A 23,542-nucleotide genomic window follows, 5' to 3' on the forward strand; every position below is an offset into this window, starting at 1 on the left:
TTTGTTCTTGGTAAAATACCTATTTCAGAGAATTCTTCACTGTACAATAATATTTCATTTTAAAATGTAAAAACTAATTACATTAGCATATCTCACTGACAGTTTTATTTTTTAAAACTTTTTGAAAACTTACACACACCTTATCTATCTTGGGATTTTATTTCTCTTAAGCCAAACCAAGAGATGCCTGGCCACAAAATTACAATTATTTGATTTAATCAACACACAATAATGAGGGTAGTGTGTAATGTAAAAAATAGTAAATAAAGCTTAAATGCCATGTGAAATGTAGGTTATATTTTTACAATAACAACAACATAATTTTACAGTAATACATGTTCAGCACAATAGTGGGGGCCTGCAGTGGGTGGCTTCCTACTGCTCTGGCTCAGCAGCCGACTGCAGCTCCGAGTTTAATGCTGTGGTTTCTCCACAGGTCAGACCAGAAGCATCAGTCCTAGGACCACACAAGTAGACCAAGCTTTTCATGTATATTTAGTCAATATTTCAGCAAAAAAAGCAAATATTTCCACTCTACTTACATAATTTTTCATTTCATGGGAAATGTTAAGGTCACAGTTTAAATTACATATACAGATTGTGGTAAAAGGTTTATAGTTGTTCATATGGAAAATAGTACAATAATAACAAGAATAAGCTGCTTCATGTACTCACAACTGTAAACCTTTTGCCATGCTGTGTGTGTGTGTGTGTGTGTGTGTGTGTGTGTGTGTGTAAAATTTCCCCACTGTCTTCATTGTTGGGCATGTTCATTGTTTCCACAAGTAACAAGTTTGGATTTCCTTCTGCTTTACCCCAGGAAAAGTGGAATTTACTTATATTTTATTATTGAGTACAAAGGGCCATTTAAAAGACATAAAAAGTCTCTGTATATATTTAAAAAAAGAGAGTCTATTTTTGGTACCAAACTCAAAACCAAAGAATATTTTATGTAAAAATGACTTACCGGTAGAACCTTATAAAACCATATTTAGATTAAGAATTTTAGGAACAATACGGTACTCCCTCTTCTCCGCAGTTTCACTGGCCCCCTGTCAAGCACAGTCCAAAAATATTAAATGGAAAACTCCAGAAATAAACAATTCACAAGTTTTAAATCTGCTCCGCTTGGAGTAGCATGGTGAGATCTCACGTCATCCAGCTCTGTCCAGCCTGGAATGTGAATCACCCCTTTGTCTGGCGTGTTCACACTGTACACCCTACCTTCCTGTTCGTCGCTCAGTAGCCTCGGAGGTTATCAGACCCGCTGTTGAAGTGTCCCTGTGATGTCATTCACCTCATTTTATCTCATCACATAGACCTTCTATAATCTTAATCATCACAAGAAGGAATACATTACAATAAGATTTTCAGAGGCCATGTGCACATAATTTATTACAGTATATTATAATTGTTCTATTTCATTATTACTGTTGATCTGTCTAATTTATTAAATTAAACATCATAGGCATGGAGTCATATGTTTAGGAGAAAACATAGTATGTATAGGGTTTGAATACTATCCCAGATTTCAGGCATCCACTGGGGTCTTGTAACATACCCTGTGTGGATAACGGGACAACTGTATCATAAAATGTAACATTTTCTGTCATGTAAGTATCATGAATATCTGTGGTTGTACATGCCATATATGTATGTTAAAGTTAGCAACCCTCTGAAAAGCGACACTCTTCATTTTATTTGTCCTCAAGGATATGCAACATTATACATTATACAAATCTTATAATTTTAATCTTAAAATCTGATGTTGTATTAGCATAGTTTATGCGGACAATGAAAGCCCACTTTATTTTGGTTCTGAAAGGAAACCACTAGGTCAAATTTAATTTAACATTATTTTTTTCTGTTTTATAGAAGCATCTTTAGCTCAATAAAATGTCAATAAAATATGCCAGAAACTTTAGGGAACAGTTCTGAGCAATTCCCAAATTAAAGTTCTGTCTTCCAGGACATTGTGTTGTAGCAGATGTTAACCTCAGTGCCTGCCTTATTGAAGTACAAATCGTTAACTAAAAATATTTGCACCTTGACTCAGAACATGGAACACACATTCCCCATTTATTATCCAAATAATGGAGTGATCCAAAAGTATTTGCTCACTAAAATATCATTAGCAATCATGTAAGACAGTTTTTAAACAATTAAAACTTAAAAAGTATTTAAACAAAGCAATAAAAATAAATGAACCTACATATTTCATTTTCTCTAAGGCTAGTATCATGGAAGTTTTATAACCCTTGATTGTGAAAAATTTCTCAATACTTAAACATGGACCTGAGAGAAAAATGGGCCTCATCACTGTCCACTATTTATTTGCCTCACAGAGTGCTTTATGATAGCAAATATGTGCACTCCTAGTGGGTTAGGACAGTGCAGTGCTTAGGCGTATGGCCCCAGAATGAGACCTAGGTCTGAAGCCCAGCCCTACCACTTAACTAGAAATGCGACTGGGGCTAAATTCACCTCTTAGGGCCACAGTTTCCTTATAATGTATCCAATAAGTTACCACATATAAAGTATATCAAGAAATGCCTGGCATTTGATATGCATTTGGTAAATGTTAACATTTTTATTATTATATTACTGGGTTTTTTTTCATTAAAAATATACAATATTAAAGAGAGGCTCCATATCAGACTTCTAGTTGGCTGTTATCAATTTCTATTCTTATGTGTATTTAGTATACTCCCTGGTTCATGCATATATGTGTATATACCATATAGTACACATAAATATGTGTAAACCATATGATTATGGTGCATATGTGTGTATGTATATATGTATATGCCTGTGCAACAGAGAGACATGAAAAACAAAACATTTTTGAGGCAAAATACATAATACAGAAAAATAAAATACAGTAAACTGAAAAAACCTTGTCCTTAGGTCCAACTTTTCATGATGGTAAAGAACACAGAATATTTCCACTTTTAAGTAGTTGATAGCTGGAGTTTGGGATGTCTCAGGTTCTTTAGTGTTTCCTTCAAAATATACTCATAATACAGTTTGAATAATCTTAGGAAGCACAGCCTTCCTTAAAATCTGATACAATACCAGTTCATGTAGTTTGGAGGTTTCTTGATTTCTAGGTCAACATTGTTATTGGTAGTCTTATGAGGTAGTCAGTCAACAGCTTGTCAAAAAATGAGTCTTAAGCATAAGTCATCTTCCCAAGGTAGTTGGCTGGCACATATCCTTTTTGCCCTTGAGCTTCAGCTAACCACCACTCTTTATTGCCGCTTAGGTCACAAAATCTAAGTATATGGACTCTTTGGTATTCCTGAAGGCTGAGTTCATGGTTACTTCGTGCTTGAAAGGCATGAACTGCATAGAAAATCTAGACAAAGAAGCAAATAACATAATTAGAAGCAGAACCTAACAATGTTGACAGATGTAGTAAAGATTTCCAAGCTTTTAGAAGAAATGCTAGCTTTTTTTTCCTCAAGGGACATTTCCCTACCTTCTTCTGCGGGATGTATTTTGCTAAAGCATGGTCCAGATAAGAATTGAGTGAAATAGGAACTCTTAGTGTTCTGTTGGGAGGAATCTAAACTGTGCTTGAAGGTAATTTGTCAGTTTCTATTAAAATATTTTTTAATATTAATTTCTTGTTCAATAATAGCTCTTATAATCTCTTCAACAGAAATAGAAACATTGACAGATTTTTGCACAATAATGTTACTGCAATGACAATTTATAAGGTGAAAAGTGGGAGAGAAGTGAAAATTGCACTGAAATTTTGGCAAGAGAATAAATTCTAGATCATACACTAAGGAAATCTGCAGTCATTAAAAATGGCTAATAACATGGGAAAATGATTATGATAAAATAGTAAGCAAAAAAAGACAAAATCAGATGTACAAGATAAGTGTAATATTGTTAGATCCTTTGGTAGAATTAGAGGTAATTGCTATTTTTACCTATTTGTTTTCTTATTTTCCAAATATATATAATGACAATATTGAATTTATAATGTTCAAAATATTTTAAGTGACCTAAAAGGAACTGGTAAAACACATTTCAGTCTAAAGAATTTTCTCTAACCTCAAAAGAATACTTCATTATTAGTATTAATAATACATTATTAGATGCATACGAAGCCCCTAATAAGTGCTTAGTCCCTCTTCCACTAAAATCACAAGACTGTTAATAAAAATGTTTAGTTATGGTATAAGATCAACCAATAAGCTAATACATTCATTTACTCATTTAGTCAGAATTTATTAAGTACCCATTAAGCGTCAGATACTATGTTATCAGAGAACTTGTAACCTAGCTAGGAAAAACAAATGTTTTAAACCAAAGGCACGCACGAAAACAAAACAAAAACCACCCTACACATGTAGGTGAAATATCAGCTAATTGTGAGCTGGGTTTTGGAATAAGAAGTCTTTTATATGCCACAAAGTTGATAAAAGGGGTGGCTATATCATTCAAAGGTACAGAGATGAATACATGTAAACAGTTTATGGGGAAGGCAAGCAGATTAACATTCTCAAAATTGAGGGTAAAGGTAAAACAGGAAATAATGAGAAATAGGAGATTTTGTTGAGCAGAAAAAGAGACTAGGCTATAGTTAGAGTTTAAGTTGTCCTTTAAATCTTGAACTGTTATTTAACTTTTGATAAAACTCTAAACATTGATTTGTGTATCAACTCAACAACTCTAGCATGAGCTCCACCTCAAGGAGAGGAACCACATTTCAACTTTTCTACATTGAGCACATCATGGTACACAGTAGTGATTCAAATATATGTTGAGATGACTTGAAAGTTAGGCTGAACGGTTTGGATATCATAAGAACATACAAGAGCTCATGTTGTATCATACAAGATACTTAGAAGGCAGACTGTTGGACATGGTTTATTTGGTAATTTAAAAAGTAAAGAAAACAAAAAGGGAGAGGTGCCATAAATTTTTGAGCAATGGAGCAACAGCAAAAAATATCTACCTTTTATAGCGCTTATGACAATTTACATGTGAAATGTGCTTTATTCACAACAGCCCTGTGAATTGTGAATTGAAGAAGTAGTAAGATGTTCTTAATCACAGATCTGGTGCGTGCTGCCAGGACTGTCTCTTCCAGCTCCAAATTCTGCACTTGGTTCAGTTCTTGTAATACTGTGGGAACCAAAATGTTATTCTAACAAAGATGTGCAGAGTGTATTCTTGTGAAAAGTAGATGAATATGTTTCTGTCTCATGTTGTTTAGAAAGGGAAGACATTGAATTGATCTACAAGAGCAAAGTGGAGGATTTGGTTTGCGAAAGCATTCAGAAATATAATGTACCATCATAATGTAAGAGCCCACACAAGCAGGTGCTAGCCATCTTTTGTAATTTTTATACATATTATGCTTAGATTTTTATAAGCAAGTTGAATCACCTACTAATACATTATTCCTAAATACAATTGACCAATTAACAATGCAAGGAGGGTTATAATACCTACGACCCCCCCAAACAGTTGAAAATCTATCTATAACTTTTCATTCCCCCCAAAACTTTACTAATAGTCTACTGTTGACCAGAAGTCTTAACATAAACAGTTGATTAACACATATATTGTGTGTTATATGTATTATATACTGTATTCCTATAATAAAGTGAACTAAAGAAAAGAAAATGTTAAAATCATAAGGAAGAGAAAATATCTTTTCTGTATTTATTAAAAAAATCTGCATATAAATGGACCTGCACATTTTAAACCAGTGTTTTTCAAAGGTCAACTGTATTTGGTGGTTTTTTTCTTTTTGGCATATATTCTCTTAAGGGGAATATATAAAATCTTCCACCTAGATCTATTTGGTCTGAAGTTAGAGCTTATATTTTAAACACTAAATATAGATCCTTATGAAGTTGTAAATTTAAAGTACACAATTATAACATATACTTTCAATACTTTAGATGATTGAGATCCAAAATTCATTTAGATGAGCAGATTTCAGTTTTTATACTATATATGACTCTCTTTACATAAGATAGATACACAAAATGGAAATATGTATACTTTTAAAGAGACAACAGTTTGTATTATACCGTTAGACTGTAATTTAGAAGTTTCAAACTCTTAGGGATTGAAGAGCTAGAGGATTTCTTATTTTTTAAATATTTAATTATTCTAGGATGCATCTTTATAACTTTCAATGTTATATGTTTTGGTCCAGATACATTAAAATTTTATTAAATCATAATCATTGATTCTTTTTTTTCCTTGACATTTCTTAAAATATATTTTTATTGGTTGCTTCTTTTTAAAGCTCTGGCTCATTTAATGCACAGTGTTCTATGAATGCAGTCCAGTTCTCCACAGCACTTACTTTTTTTATACTACCCTATACTATTGTATTATTGACTCATAGCCAATTTATTACCCACTGTTAGCACCACCAGATATTTCCCAGTTCATCATTTCCTTCTTCTGTATTTGTGCATTTAATTATTCCTCCCCTAGTGAGCCATGTTACCTGCCTTCTCTGAATCTCATTTCATTGATTTCATCCCAGTTCTTCGATTAGCAACAATCATAATATATTTTAATATACCTTTGCAAAACTAAAAAAAAAACCAATAAGCCAGTATCTACAATATTATACAGAGCTCAGGGAGCCAAAATAGGTATATTAATTTTTTTTAATGTTCATTTTTCTCTCCTCCTCCCGGAGCAAGCTTTCATGTTCTTTAGTTAACAATTATGTATGGTGGTTATACAAGTAATTTTTATTTTAAAAAACAATTATAAATAAAAATAAGAAAAAATAAACTACTATTAATACCTTTCCTTCCTTCCTTGCTTCCCGCCTTCCTTTCTTTCTTCTTTGTCTTTTTTCTACCTACCCACCTACCTGCCTGAAATGGTAATAGACATGCAATTAGGTACACGTAATTTTTGCAACCTGCTTTTTCACCTGAAAATATTTAAAATATTTTCATGTCATTTAAGCTCTCTAAAGCATCTATTTAATGACTACTTAAATACATCATGCTCCAGCTTGCTGACTTTTGAAGCACTTTCTAAACAATAACATACTAGACATAGCATTATTATTATAAATAGTTGAAAATGTAAAGTTGAAGGACCAGACAATGAATTTCGAATTAGCAAAAATAACTAACTTTTGAAAAGCAAAAAATTATGTCCTTAATATAATTTATGTGGAGAAATAAAAGTGCACTTCCCTCTAAAGCTGGATTTTAGCCACTATTAAGCCTGGTCCTTTTGAGAAGTACCAAAGATTGCGTCACAGTAGTCCAAAATCCTGCTTGCCACAGAAGGCATCCTAGAGACTGTGGTAGGCAGAATTCAAAGGTGAGACTCAAGATTACCACTTCCTGTTAAACATCCTCTGTAATATATAATCCCCATTGTGAATATGATGTACATTCCTGTGATTAGGTTATATCACAGGCAAATGTAAAGAGATTTTGCAGAAATGCCTGAGAAGATCCCTAATAAGCTGACTTTCAGTTGGTCAAAGATTATCCTGAGTAACCTGACATAATGAGGTACTTTAAAAGAGAGGCTAGGCCTTCACTGAAGGGAAAAATTTGAAACCAGAGAGATGCTCACCTACTGGCCCGGAAGAAGCAAACAGCCATGCAGTGAACTGCTATAGAGAGTGACACATGCAAGAATCTGAGAGCAGCCTCTAGGTGTTGAACTTGGTCCTTGGCTGATGTCCAGCAAGAAAACAGAGGCCTCCGTTCTACTGGCACTGAATTTGGCCAACGAGCTTCAAAGAGAATCCCATTTCAAAAAGAGCACAGCGTGGCCAAAGTCTAGGCTGCAGCTATGTGAGCTGTTAAGCACAATACCCAGCTAAGCTGTGCCTAGATTGCTGCCCATGGCACTGGTGAGGTAATATAATTACGTTGTTTTAAGCTACTTTCTTCGTAATAATTTGTTATGCAGCACAGAAAACTAATACAATTCATACACTGTAAGGTTCAGCAAGAGAATAAATTCTAGATCATACACTAAGGAAATCTGTAGTCATTAAAAATGATTAATAACATGGAAAATGATTATAATAAAGTAGTAAGCAAAAATAGACATAAAATCAGATGCACAAAATAAATCTAATATTGTCATCACTATTTGATGAGCAAGAGGGAACAATACATTACAATGGGAAGGCACACTTGTTTGACTGCTGTTTTTTGATATAGCATAAAGTAGTGAGTAAAGAAGTTGAGAAGTTAAAAATTAAGTCCGTTACTGTAAATCAGTTCTGCCAGATTGTGAATATCCATTAGTTCACTCCATTACTCTACAAAGTTTCTGAATTATAATTTAAGAGAGCTTCTAAAACATTCAGATAAAGTCCTTGCTTTCTGTGTGGGATGTGCAGGGAGGATTCTGAATGAGTTGGTTCTGAGGCCCCAGTAAGTAGAGCGATCATACCTCCCAATTACACCTGTCTTGGTGTCTCATCCAGGAAGTGCTCTCTTTCATTAACAAAAGTCTCCCACTATAGATACTAAGTTATATTTTCACCCTACATGTAGGACTTCTGATCCACTATAACTGTCCTAGAAAATACTGGAGGCTCCTTACCCAACAATTTTTCTTCTTCCTTGGGTGGGAGAATGGATAAACAACTTAAGGCTCTAGAGCAGTGATTTCTATCCTTTTTAAAGAGACTTTCCCTTAAAATCTTGTGAAAGAGATGGGCTTCTTTTACCCTCGATACACTCATAAGCACACAATTTGCAGCATATTTCAGGAGATTCATGAAACCTCCAAAATCCCATTCATAGACCCTTTTATTTTTTGAGTTCTGTCAGATCAAAAACAGCTTAGTGTAAAAACCACAGAGCCACTGGAGTATTAAGTCAATCGGAACTTGCCTGTTTCTGATTGATTTTTAGGCCCCATGGAATCCCCCGACTATCACATAGAGGGCACAGCAACCCACCCATCTGTATTTCCTGTTAGGATTCACTACATCCACCAATGAGGTTAGATTACAGCTGATGACAACCCACCCCACCTCTCCCAGAAATGTGCTATTGCAATTCTGGAAGAGAACAAAAGTTTTACTGCCATGGTAGGAACGTATAGGGAAAGAAATGCTGACCCAAAGGGACATCCAATTAAGCCAGTACAGGTTTCGGTTGAAATTTCTAATAATAAAATCAAGAGCAAAAGTCTAAATAGCCACACAGAAAATTGCTTTGTAGGGTAACTCAAATGTGCACATTACAATATACGGTGTATTCTCACTGTTTACAAAAATGATACAGTTTACTCCCACTTTTCAATTACCTTATAGAAACCCCTACAGTGTTGTGTATGCTTAGATCATCAGACCAAACTTATGGGAGGTTAACCATTTTCCTCCCTCCACACTTTCTCAGAGCCGACAGAATAGAAACATCAACCCTGTGGCAAGGATTAGGAAGGCCGGATAGGCTTTCCCTCTATTTCCAAGAGATGAACAGCAGTTGCATGGTGAGGGAATGAAAAACACTGGCCATCGTCATCTACCGGCTGCAATTAAGGGAAATGCTCCTATGCAGCCTTTCCTTCTCTTCCTACAAGTCTATCCCCTTCAACTTGTTTTAACTCTACTGGGGCAGACTTTGCCCAGACACAGGAGAAACCTGCCACTGGGACTGGGTTATTTTAACTCAGAGGGAAGTAGAGGGGATCCATGTGGCCTGGGAGCCAAGCCGCATATTTTCTAACCCATCTATATTAGTAATAATGCTAATATTTATATTTTGACATCTGGGTCTATTTTTCAATTGGTTCCAAACTCAGAGGGAAAAAAGAAAGAATAAATAGCATTTTATGGAGAGATACCACCAATATAGTTTATGTTTTGAGCAAAAGAAAACTACCTCGTCTTTTCCTTTTGGTAATGGAAGCTCCAATGGACATGTTGATAGGGTTACTCAAAGACCTACTTTGCAGTAGCAACTAGGAGGAACTAGATGTAGTTTTAAACTACACAGCCCATGCTGAACAAGCCTCAGTGAGGTACTCACTCTAAAAGTAAATTCAAGTAAGGACTAGAACTTAACATCAAGCCAGCTTTAGGGTGCCTTGACAAATTTGGTCCTCAAATTTCTTTCTAGGTTATTGAGATAAGGCAAAGCCTGTCAGGACATTTAATCAGGTATATAGATTTCACTGATAAAAATTTATATATCAGAAGGTATTATCATGCAATATTATAGAAACACTGAATAGACTAAGAGAGTAAAGAAGTAATAGAAAAATTGTGTTTTGAAGGCTCAGGACAGAAAAGTGATAGAACGCATAGTAATTTCCAGAGGCGTTAAGAATCAGTTGTGGCTGGGAGAAAATGTTTGCAAATTTTATATCTGATAAAGAACTGCTGCCAGAGTATACGGGGAACCCTCGCATCAAATAATAGGAGGCAAAAGACCCCATTTTAAAATAGAAAAACATTTGAAAAGACATTTCACCAAAGAAGATACAAGAATGGCCAATAAGTACATGAAAGATACTCAACAGCATGAGTCATTAGGGAAATGCAAATTAGGTCGACACTGAGATACCACTTGATTCTCATTAAGATGGTTATAATAAAAAAAAGCGGAAAGGAAGGCAATGATATGGAGAAACTCCACAATCCTCATACATTGCTGTTGGGTATGTAAAATCATGCAGCCACTTTGAATAAAAATCTGGCAGTTTCTTAAAAAGTCAAGCATAAATTTACTGTATCAGCAAGCAATTTCACTGCAAGGTATCTACTCGAGAGAAATTAAATTCACACAAGTCCTTGCACACAAATGTTGATAGCAGAGCTATTCATAATAGAAATTACCCAAAATGTTCATCAGCTTATAAATGGATGAACAATATATGTTACCTCCATAGAATGAAATACTGTTAGGTAATAAAGCAACAAAGTACATATACACACTACAGCACAAATGAATCTCAAAAAATTATGCTAAGTGAAAGAAGCCAGATGCAAACACCACATATTGTATGATTCCATTAATGTGAAATATAGAAAAAGGGCAAATCTGTGGAGGAAAGAAATAGACTGATGACTTCCTGGGGCTGAAAGTGGGAAAGGAGACCGATTGGGAATGGATGCAAAGGGCCTGTTAGAGCGTAGGAAACGTTCCAAAATTGCATTTGGGCAATGGTTGCACACCCTGTTGATGGACCAAGAGTCATTGAATTGTATACTTAAAATTCATTAATTGTATGGTATGTAAACAAGATATTAATTTAACCTGTTTTTTTAAAATAAAGAAAAGTATCAGTCATGAATTGGATGACAATCAATGTATTGTTGATGAAAGCAACTGAATAGATAAAATATTTTTGTACAGTAGTATGGTGATGTCCATAAAGATTTTAAATATATACATCCTTGGATATTCTAGTGTTCTTAGAAATTTCCCTGACAGATATACTCATATATGTCCACAGAAATAGATGAACAAAGATCTTGCAAGCCTAAAACATTGTTTGAAATTTTTTAAATTCCAAATAGTCTAAATGTCTACTATTAGGGTAATAGCTTTATAAATTATGATATATCCACAAAATGAAATCCTATGCAGATTTGCCTTAAAAAAGAAGGTAGATATATAGGTACTATTATCTAAGATATATTAAGTAAAAAAAAAAAAGTAACATGTGCACGTTCCCACTTGTATATGTGTTTGTATATGCACGATATCTGGAAAATTATACCTGAATATTGTCTCTGAATGGAAGTATAACTGGGGAGAGAATAAAGACTTCTACTTTTTTTAAAAAAAATATTTTATATATTTATTTTTACAGAGAAAGGATGGGAGGGAGAAAGAGAAGGAAACATCCAAGTGTGGTTGTCTCCCATGCACCGCCCCCGCCCCCCCCACCAGGGGCCTGGTCCACAACCCAGGCATGTGACTTGACTGGAAATTGAACCTGTGAACCCTTGGTTCACAGCCCGGCACTCAGTCCATTGAGCCACACCAGCCAGGGCTGAAGACTTTTACTTTTAACTTATATATATAATCTTTCTACTTTTTTAAACTTTTTACCAATAACATGTGTTACCCTTATACAAAACAAAATTAACCCTGGCTGGTGTGACTCAGTGGACTGAGTGCCACTTGGAGAACCAAAGAGTCACCAGTTTGATTCCCAGTCAGGGCTCACGCCTGGGTTGCAGGCCAGCTCTCCAGTGGGGGATGTGTGAGAGACAACAACACATCGATGTTTCTCTCCCTCTCCTTCTCCGTCTCCCCCATCTCTAAAAATAAATAAATAAAATCTTAAAAAGAAAAAACAAAATTAATAAAAAGCCGCTATAGAAAAAGGCAAGTTAAAAAAAGAAAACCAATTAGATGGTCACCACTTGGGGACTAACAGTGAAATACATTGAAACTTTCTGGGGTAAAAAAAGGAACCCTACATTATAGTTAACTTATTATTTTGCAAAAGTGTCACCTCAACAGCCTTTACATTGATGCAGTGAGGGAAAAGTAGCTCTTAAAGTTTCAGTATATATTATTACACAAGATTAAAAACATCCAGTTCATAGATAACAATGAAAGTATTACTCTCAGAAGAATTAGGAACAATTTTCCACATGTTGCCAGCACTCTGTTCAGTGAGAGTGGTTTTTCTCTGAGGGGAGCATAAACAGACCATGTTCGCCCAAGCATGTCACAGCAGGGCAGTAATGGCAACCCTGCTGTTTCCTGAGTGTATACTGTGTGCTGGGTACTTTCCACATACACGTAATCTCTAATCCTCACATCAATTCTGCAAAACAGGATTTTTCTCTTCTCTGCATGCAAGGAAACAGTTTCAGAGAAGGAATTCCTTGCAATAACTTGCACAGACAGTAAGTGCTAATAGAGTTAGGTCTTCCTGACATCAAAGCTGATGCCCTTGTACCAAGTCTTACAGTTAAAAAAGAGCCCCTTTAGTGAGAACATCTTTCATGATTTGAACAGCCAAGCATTTTTACACCAAGGTTGAAATTCTTACCTGTTCATCTACCTCTTGAAAACTGTCAACATCAGTGCCGTTTGTCTCAAACTTCCCACATGTGCCACTGAGAGATGAGCTGCTGTCACTTATGCTACCTTCAGGGGTGCTTGTGACACTGTCCCTAGCTGGCCGTGAAGACACAAAGAGGCTGATGTTATCAAAATCATCATCAAAGTACTTGCTCTCAGCACCCTCCTTCAGTACTTTTGCTGGATTGTAAGGTTTTAGGAAGGAAGAATACACATATCCTTTTATAGCTGGATAGGAATAAAAAGAAAGAAGAAACAAGGTCATTTGTATACACTTCCCAAGCATTTGTGCTTAGAGAAGCACACTAGGGTCATGGGAAAATCTCAACTGGAAGAGACGTGGTAGTTCTGTGCATCTTAAGCAAAAAACTTACTTCCTGTGTCAACAAGCCACCTGTTTGCACTCCCCAGTGGATCTTTCTGTTCCATCACAGCCACCAACTCCCCTTCTAGAAGACTGATGTCATATTCTTGTGTAGCATTGCAATTGCGCTTAGCTTGGTATAGTTCCTCTGTACCGTATGTGGATAGGAGTTTGGAGCGGTGAGTGTCAGTTTGACGTGGCGCTTCTGGCTGGGATAAAATCAGGAGAAATTTGGGTTTAGATAGATGTATAAGAAAATCACTGGGTTGATAAATTGGAATTTTTTTAAATGTTGAAGCCATACATTTGGGATTATTTCAGTGTTGAGGCACAGATTGCGTTATTATTGTGAAGTATTCAGGTAAGTTACACAGTGCAGAAAATCTCTAGTTAGCACATGAGGGAGGGAAATGTTATAGAGAAGAAAGAAAATTCAATGAAAATTCGATTGCCTCTTCCTGTTAAGAGGGCAGAGGTTCTAACCTCTCTTACATGTTGGACAAATTTTTAGTTCTTTGTCATACTCTAGACATTCCCTTGCATATTAATCACTTGATAAGTAATATTTAATTAGGTAAATCATACATGTGCATGTCTTTTTTGGGGGAAGGGAAATAAGATTAGTAAACTAGGCAGAAGTCAGGAGGCCTGGTTCCATCCCAGCTCTGTCAGTAAGTGACTTTAAGAAAGCCACTTCATCTCTGGAGCCTGAGATTCCTTATCTAGAGAAAATGAAAGGCTTAGACAATACAATTTTACTCTATAAAATTATGTTCATTTATTCAACAGGTATTTATAGGGTATCTACTTTATATCAGGCACCATTTTAGTTGCTTGGAATATATCATGTACAAAACAGAAAAAAATCTATAACCTTACAGAGGTCATAGTATACAGAGTATAACTGGACACAAATTCTGTATACAATAAGTCTGTAAATTACAGCATATTAGAAGTAGTAAGTGATATGGAATATAATATATGACAATTTAAACCAGACAAAGCAGTGATAGGCATCATTGTCATGAACGTTACCAAACTCACCGGAATTTGCACAGGCTTCTTCTTTTCAAAGCTAAGCTTCCTTTCGATAAATGTGGCACTGTTATCCTTTACAAAATTCAAGTTTTGAACCTCTTCTAGTACTCTGCTCTGTATTTCAGAGATGTTTGAAACCAACAGTGGTACCTATAGGTAGAAATAATATGACATTGTTCCCAGACAACCACTTAACCATTTAGATACCTCACTTAGGTGAGCTCTGAAGAACAGTTGAGAAAATACAAGATAGCTCCACAGAAAAAAATTAGGCCAATGTTAGAATTTCTAGATAAAAATAGACTAATTTTCTGTCTCCAGAAATCCTATTAAAATGACAGGGATCATTTTTGATAAGATTCTAGCCTAATACAAGGAGAACAGAAGAAGAAAATACCAATGATTTCTTTTTAAAGGCTCAGAAGTTGATGGCAGTAGTCCTTTCCATGTGATGGGGTGGGTTAGTGTGAAGTGGAAAGAGGCTAAGTGGTTTTAAAACAAATTAGCTAATTTTTTGACATGCTTTCTGCCAAGTGGTAGAAGAGATCCATGTCCCTTTCCCTCAGAACTGGGCAGTCCTTTATGCTCACCTCAATGAGGAGAATGTTGAAATGAATAGTACAATGGATATGATGCTGTCTGAGTTTCAAAATTAAGCTAAAAAAAGACCAAGCAATGTCTCCTGGTTTTCTTGGGACACTCACTCTTAGGAGACTTTCGTCACCATGGAAGAAGTCCAGTTGCATTATGCCACTATATCAAAAGCCCGTGTTGCAATATCGGAGAGGAGGAGGAGGGGCAGTCTATGGAGCCCCTGCTACTCCAGTCCCCAGCTGTCTGACTCTTCCATCATCATCCCATCTTCAACCTCCAAAAGCCTAAGGAAACCTTTGAGATGTCATTTGACTGCAATCCCATGAACAACATTGAGAATGGTGACCTGAGCCCAGTGAACCCCCAGAACCATAAGAAGCAATGATAATAAATGACTATTGGTTGCTTCCTACCACCCCATTTGGTGTAATTTGTTTAGAAGTCATAGACAACTGGAACTGTTCTGAAGCAATTGGGACCCCCAGATTCTTTCACATTTCAGTGAAGCTTGGCAATTGCCTCTTCCCTATCTTGGTAGGTGATGCAGTTTTCTTCTCTGCATTTGAAGATTAAGTTAGCATAATTTCTTAGAAAGTAGAGTATGAGGAGATGGAAAATAAGAAAAGATAGCAAAATTAGAGGAACAGCCCAGGAGGTTCAGAGAGAAAAGGAAGAAAGAGAAATCATCAATGAAACATTCAAAAAAAACTTTCTAGAAGTGGAAGACATAAATTTTAAGGTTGAAAAGTTCCCAGCAAGTGTCCAACACACCACGGCACATTATCATTAAATTTCAGACTGACGAAGATAATAATAAAATTCTTTGAACACACACTTGTTGCTTGTTGTTTTAGAACAAGTTGAATGAGGGTAGTATGTACAAAGAATCAAAATGGACCTCAGAGTTCCCGAAAGGAACATTGGAAGCTAGAAAATAATGGAATAATTTAGGATTTTACACCCATTCAAACTATAAATTAAATGTGATGATAATATAAAGACATTTTATGATATTCAAGGTGTCAAAATATTAACTCCCCAATTTTCCTTCCTCAAGAAGTTGCTCAAAAATAAGTTTTTCCCACTAAGAGCATAAGCAAGAGAGAAAGCAACATGAAATAAGGAAATGTGTGTTCCCACACAAAGAGTGATAGAGGGAACTTGAATAATCATAGCAACATTACTCATAATAGCCAAAAAGTGGAAATAACCAAAATGTTCAACTCATAAATGGGAAATAAAATGTGACTTATTCATACAATAGAATATTTTGGCAATAGCAATAAGTACAGAAACACACTAAAACATGGATGGACCTTGAAAATATGCTGTGTGAGAGCCAGTAACAAAAAAACACATATTGGGTAATTCTAGTTACAACTGGCATATGTGTAGATACAGAAAGTGGGTTGGCGGTCGCCTAGGGCTGGGGAGGTTAGCGGGGAAGAGGGAGTCACTGCTAACTGTTCAAAGTTTCTGTTGGGGGTGATGACAATGTTCTAAAATTGACTGTGGTGATGGCTGCACAACTCTGTGAATATATTAAAAGTAGTTGAATTGTATAGTTCAAATATGTGGAATTTATGGTATGCAAATTATATTTCAATAAAGTTATTACCACCCTCTCAAATAGTGGGTTGGTAATACACTGTTGTACAGCTACGCAGTGGACTGGTGAAAAGCTGTAAAAGGGATGAGACAGCTCTGTGTAGGGACAGTCTCAGGATATTTAAAAGGAACTTCCTCGGTTTGTGTAGGGAGTAACAATATATATTTGAATGTACTTTTAACATCATATGGGAGCCCCAGGCGGACAAAAGTAAATGCATAACCATGGGGATGGGAGCCGGAGACCGGGTGGCTGGGCGGCAGGAGGGGGGTGGGATCGCTGGTATATTTTTACATAGTTTTGCTCTTTGAACCATGTGAATATAGCCCCTGATTAGTCAATTGTAATTTAATTGGAAGGAAAAGTTAAAAGTTAATTAGATACACAACAAAAAATAAAATAGGACAACTAATTTTCCCAAATGTGCATTAATACCTTGCCAGCTGAATGAGAACTAATGCACTTGAAATGAAAGACCAAGAAACCAAGTTGGGTTTTTAAAGTTGGTATTAGGTTGTAAGTATCTTTTTCCTCTTCAGGAAGTAACTATAAAAGCGTATCCTAATGCAGGGATTTTCAGCCAGTGTGCCGCGGCATGCTGGTGTGCTGGAAGAATTTTTAAAACACGCAATACCTGACTGACCTCTTTTCTTTTTGTCAAATAAAAGAATGAAAACAGGCAACACAACACTAGCCATCCATTGTAAATAAACCAAAATTATTGAATTTTTTTGTCGGATCAGCAAAAATATCTATTTTTTGGTGTGCTGCAGAATTTTAGTAATAGTTTATGTGTCCCGTGAGATGAAAAAGGTTGAAAATTCCTTTCCTAATGGAAGGCTAAGTGAAATATATGCACATATTTATACAGACCCCCCCTCCTGCTCTTCTTTGGAGGAAAACAAAAGCAAATGAAGGCTGGTTTGACAATGACCCTACTTCTGTAATTACACTGAGGTGGCCTCCTTTTTTGAATCCACATCTTAGTCATGGTTAACACTGAAAAACTACTGAATGAGAAAAGAATGCAAAAATATAAATTAAGAAGCTGAAACACAACATCAGGCAGGTAGAGCGAAGTTGGTTTCAAAGTGGGTTGGTGTTTGGAAAAGGAATCTCCAAAGCAAACTGCAAGTGCAGAAGTTACAACAAACCTGAATGAGGAAACTCTCCTTTAGCTTCCTATGGAGAATAGAGAGAAGCAGCAGAAAACTATCTGGTTTCAGTTAAAGTAAAAACCACACAGGCACGCACACGTACCACGTTCGTGCACACTGGGAACAGGGCTGGTTTGCATGGGGTGGTTTCTAATAGATGCCACAGACCAAGGCGGCCGAGTGCTGGCGCTTCGCTTACCGGCACCACGGTGGGATAAAGCCGCTGTGCCACCAGTGTCAGGTCCCTGAGGAGGGTGATGAAACTGCACAGACAGTTCAACAGAATCTTCCGCGCGGCCTGGTTGAACACCTGGAGCTCTTCCACAAGCTGGGCGTTGAGGGCCTCATATTCCTTTTTGGCCAGGTCTGACTCGTCTCCAGGTGCCCCCTGCAGGTAGCTGTTGTAGTCCAGCAGTTTGTCATAGCGTTTCTGGATGAGCTTGTGAGGCCCTGGGAACAGGGACAGCAGGGCTGACAGTGGCGTCAGGACGAGCTTCTGCAAGTGAGCTGCCTGCCAAAGGAGGAAACAGGCCTGTCGCAGAGCGTCCGCGGGCTGTCAGTGGGCTCACTGCTCCCCGCAGGAGGACGGTGGGGGGCGGGGACAGGAAAGTCTCTAGCCACGTTAAGAGAGAGTGGGATCATTTCTTCGTCTAGCTAACCTGTTCAAGGGCTCCAAACAGAGGTGTAGACTCTAACGTTGAATGTGAAGCATGAGAAGGAAGAAGACTATAAAAGTTGAAGCCTGCACACCCCAAATATGCTCCACCTTTTCCCCTACAGTTGCTGGGTTTTGTTCTGTTTTTTTTTCCCCCTTGGGATCATCTCCTTCCACACTTTCCTCTTCTTCCTAGTCCCGGGGCCAGCACGTGGGGGGTGGTGGGTGATGTCTATCCTTTGACTGCCAAGACTGTGTAGGTCCTGGCCGGCTAGCTCAGTTGGTTAGAGCATCTTCTTGATATGCCAAGACTGTGGTCAGGCAGGGCACATTCAAGAATCAACCAAAGAATGCATAAATGAGTGGAACAACAAATTAAGGCTTCCCTCTCTCTCTCCCTCTCTCTCTCTAAAATCAATTTTAAAAACTGAATAGATAATTCACCATATCATTTTTACTGGCAATAAAAGGAAGATAGCCAGCCTTAGAAAAGAATGTGTCTTGTTCCTCTCACATCTGCCCCAATTTCCTGGCTACCCTGGTAGCTAATTTTAGTAGTGGAATTGCACCCCTCCTATATAGGCAGTTCCACCTTGTAATAGGTGTTTTGCTCCTGTGATAGAAATGACCACAGAGTATTGCTTCCTGTTTAAATATATTGAAGGCTTAAGCTGATGCTGATTCTGTGTTCTAAAGTGTTACATTTTTAGGTCTGAATCATTGAAAATGACCTCATATTATTGCCAAACCCTATGCCAGAACCTGAGCACCTTATATTTAATATCTTCACATCTCTTTCCTCCCCTTCTAATCCTGAAGGGCACCTCATCCTGCTTGCTGACTACCCAACTTTACCCTTTATCATACATGCTTGGGTTTTGTGATTATGTTATGGCAATTGGGAAGTAAGATTCCTTCCATACCCCAGAAGATGCCCTAGGGAATCAGATCTGAGCAGCAGCTGCTATTAATTAACTTAATATGGTCTCTGGTAACTTTGAACTCATGGGAAATCTAGAAGAGAGGAGAAACCAATCTTTAATTGGCACTAGCAATAGCCAACCCAGATTAAATTCGATGTCTAATTTATAAAATAATCTATATATACTTGCAGACTGTTAAATGAGTCCTTTGACTAAGCAAAGAATCTGTTTAGTCTTCTGGGATAAACTGCTGTGTTTTCAATGTGACTGGACTATACAGATAGTCTAGTTATATTATTACACTAAAATTACATATATGTCCTGTGATCTATAGACAAACCAATTCACCTGTGCATAGGAATCATAGCTGGAAAAAAATCAGATTTTATTTTAATTTTTTCCCTATACAAAATGTGTAGATAAGTATCTTTCACGGTTAGATAAAAACTGCTGTGCCTTCAGATAGATGTTTGATTTTTAAGTAGAGTTTAAATATGTTATCTGTAAAAAGTTACTTTTATGTTGAGTTTTCTGATAATTATTTTAATTTACCCTAATTTATAATCTTGTTGCTTTATGCAAGGTAAGGAAGGACACCTTGTCTCTTCTGTCAAATTCGGGAGCATTCTTAGTGAGAGAGAAGCTATATACCATGTTTTTACATGGTGCTCAATACATATTTATTGACTTAGTTAATGAATTGAAATTAAACTAAAGAGCAAACCCTTAAGGACTTTTCTAGAATATGTTCTCTGTAATTAAGCCCAGAAAATGTAGAAGAACTAGCCAAACTATTTCCATTTAACATATGTCATAAAAACTCTCTCTCCTTCCATCCCTCCTTCATCTAATTTATCATCTTAGTTCAGATGTAATACTGACTTTTTATTTTCCTGTGCTGGGAAAGCAAGGTGCTTCTTGGTGTTTTTCTACTGTTGGGGAGGCTGTATCACTTCCTAGGACTTGGAAATACGTGGGGCTATTCATTGGGCGCCATGACCTGAGATGGATGGACATTACTGAGATTTAGAGCCTGGCGCCCCAGGGATGCTAAACGCCCTTCAACACAAGGGCCACTCAGTGAAGGTCTGTCTGACCCAAAATGCCAATAATGCCAACACAAAAATGCCACTTTCTAGGACCTTCAAGATGATGAAGGAGACTATTATATTTTATATATAATACTTGAAATGCTTTTATGAAATAACAATACCTACGGAGCACAAGATGCTAAATTAAAATTAGTATTCGACTAGCTTACCACCCAAATATTTTCTTGGCTCACGTATGTTTTTATGGTTCTCAAACTATGTTTTATGATTATGCATATTTTACAGAACTTTGAGAAAACAAATATTTACCATAGAACAAGAAACATAATATGTGACTCTTATGTGAAAGCCCTTTCTCAATAAAAACACTTTACTTTCGAGCTTACAGTATGTTAATAAAAGGCACATCTGTAAGGACTCTGGACTTTTCCAGAGACTCCTTTAAGAAAAATCATAACTGTCTAACTTAATAAATCCTTGCTCTGTCACATGCAGACTTAAGCTAAAGGTTGATTTTAGTTGCACCGACACTACCCCCTAGCAACACAGTCTGGGCCCTCTTAAATTTTTATTACAGTGAAACCTTCACTAATCCACTTAAAATATTTAATGATAGAAAGTCTCCTGTTTTACATATACTAATTTTGACACTATATTTGCTTTAGTGCATGTTTTATTTCTAGCTTCAGAAAAGTACATGGAAAGCAGCCCTTCTTTTAAACTTACTATTGAGTTTGCCTTTCTCTGAGAAGAGAAATAACTTACAAAGTCATCACAGGGATTCGAGGCATTGCTTGAGGCCTCCGAGTAGCCCCTCTCTTCCTCATCTTTGGTGCACGAAACCTCCTGGAGCTCCTTTACACTTTGCAGAGCTAAGCCCACGGCATCCTGAAACCCAAGAACAAAGTCACACAAAGGGCAAAGTTCTGAAATCGGTACAAGTACATGATTCCCAGACGGACACTTCATCATCAGAACCCTCTGTTCCCACTGAGAGGTAAGAAGGAAAAAAATGAAGAAAAAAATTCATGAATAGTCTGTACAGTCAGGTTACTTGCTACAATCTATTTCTTTACTCCCCACCTCCCCCAACTCCCCTTTCTCATACTGCTCTGGATGACACCTTCTTTTATTAAGTTCCCTCATTGGCTATTCTTCAGCACTCAATTCTTACAGATGCCTTATTTTTTAAAAAATCATTCCTCTTGATTTATGTCTTTAGTTTTCCTGAGTGAATGTAATGTTCTTTTTAAGAGAAGATGCTGACATTTTTGTTGAAACAATCAGTGGAAATAGAAGACTTTCCTGTAAATGTTCCCAAGAGGCATTTACTCCTCAAAATGTATACTCAAGAACAGGGTTCCCATTGTCCTCTGGGCGTTAAAACTAAGCTTTGCTTTGCTTTTACAGAAGGCAGTGCTTTAGGAAGAGATTAGCACACCTAATTGTAAAATCAGCCTTTGCATCAGTTAATAAATAAGAAGAGAACATGGCTTGTTGGTTACATAGCATAGAACCTTGTCATCAAATCATTGCGTCCTTGCCAATCCTCTGTTGCTGTGATATTTTATCTAAATGTGCAAAGATTTGGTTCCAAACCAGATATCAAAGAGAAAACATGAAAAACAGGACGGAAACCATTTATTAACTGACCTCCAGGTAATTCTGCTAACTCTCTGTGTTGCATAGTTATGACAATTGGGTCAGGATGTTGTTAGGGATGCTCTATCTTCTCTATGAGATCCATTAGAACAAACTCTGGACTGGTCTGCCTACTGAATATAATTATACTGTACTCTAATTGCTTTGTTTAAATCTGCTTCTCAACAAGGGCAGCAAAACCTCATAGGGGGCTGGAAATTTGTGGGGTATTTTTGTCTTTTACTATGGTTGTGTGGGAGTATTTACATATTTTAACTTGTATCGCTTTGTTAGAATTTATTTTCATTTATATTTATTTTCTTTTATGTATACTTACCTACCTAAGGTTGAATTTTATACAAATTTCTTTCAAAACTGTAAAGGCTGCATTATGAAACACTGGGTGTAAAATACACAGAGGTTTTCAGCTTGTCTTAGATTTGTGTGATCACATGCCTTTTTTGGGTGTCGGCTTCTAGGCAGCGTATGGCTAAATTTGAGACCCACAGGTGGATTCTGTGGGTTTTTGAAATGGCCTTTGGTTATATACTTTTTACTTTATAGCTTCTAATTTTATTGTATGTCCCTTTTTAATTATCTTTTTTCTTTCAATTTTACTCTTAAATTTGCAAGTAAGTGTTTTGGGTACTGGAAAGACATATGTTAGAATAGTCAAACAAAATAAAGAAACTTTCTGTGATTTGTCTTAGTGAACTCATCTCTGGGAAAACATGCTGATGACCTGTTCCATCCACACGACAGTAACCATGCAAGCAAATGCCCCACAATCAGGCAATCTGGATGGCAGAAGGGTTGAGCAGGTAAGGGAAAAAAGAACAAAATCTGTCTTTATATTGGCTTTTTATCAGCAGTTGGCAGCCCCCCAAATTTGATACAGTAGGTGTCATCGCAAGATGAACGAACAGTCACATTTACTCTTTGTAATAACCATGGGCATCAGCACCTAATGGTAGAAACATTGAGAACGGTCGTGTCTCCCTTACCTGTATGTGCTGAAGGCAGGATGAAATGTTCTTCACACAATGCCTCACGGTCTTTTCTAAAGATCTAAATAGCTTTTCTTCTCTATTAAAGGTGTTGTCTTTCACCTAAAATATAGATGAAATTATGTATTTTTATAACTCAAACGAATCTGGTAGCTAAAGAAAAATATCTCAGACCATATTGGCCCAGCATATCACCAAGAAACTCCCTGTTAAGATGGAAACCTTTTGTAATCCCAGGACTCCCCGTGTACCAGCCTGCAGCTCAGCAGATGAGCAGCAAAACCACGAGGCTCAGCTCACTTTGCTGTTCAGCTTTCACGGAGCTTCACCTGTGTCACAGGAGCTCTAGGATGTGAAACTTTTCTCTGCTGTTTTCAATGACATGTATTATGTATGTACCCTTCAATTATATTACATTTATGGGCTTATCAAATAATTAATAAAAATAAAATGGAAATGAAAATAAAAGTT

The 23,542-nt window shown here is 36.8% G+C and overlaps 1 protein-coding gene across 1 annotated transcript in view; it reads right to left on the minus strand.

The window, feature by feature from the left end:
* Window positions 1-3,172: 3,172 nt before the first annotated feature.
* Window positions 3,173-23,542, minus strand: part of ARHGEF38 (Rho guanine nucleotide exchange factor 38) — a 126,921-nt gene continuing 106,551 nt past the window's right edge. Inside the window, exons 8-14 of the mRNA XM_054591662.1 lie at window positions 23,069-23,173; window positions 21,189-21,311; window positions 17,993-18,304; window positions 14,440-14,583; window positions 13,406-13,604; window positions 13,000-13,259; window positions 3,173-3,358 (exon numbers count right to left, since the gene is read on the minus strand). Coding sequence (XP_054447637.1) covers window positions 3,173-3,358; window positions 13,000-13,259; window positions 13,406-13,604; window positions 14,440-14,583; window positions 17,993-18,304; window positions 21,189-21,311; window positions 23,069-23,173 — 1,329 coding nt within the window. The remainder of the gene's footprint in view (window positions 3,359-12,999; window positions 13,260-13,405; window positions 13,605-14,439; window positions 14,584-17,992; window positions 18,305-21,188; window positions 21,312-23,068; window positions 23,174-23,542) is intronic.

This window comes from Pteronotus mesoamericanus, unplaced genomic scaffold, assembly GCF_021234165.1.
Source record: "Pteronotus mesoamericanus isolate MK-2021 breed Mesoamerican mustached bat unplaced genomic scaffold, CSHL_Meso_final scaffold_232, whole genome shotgun sequence".
NCBI lineage: Eukaryota > Metazoa > Chordata > Mammalia > Chiroptera > Mormoopidae > Pteronotus > Pteronotus mesoamericanus.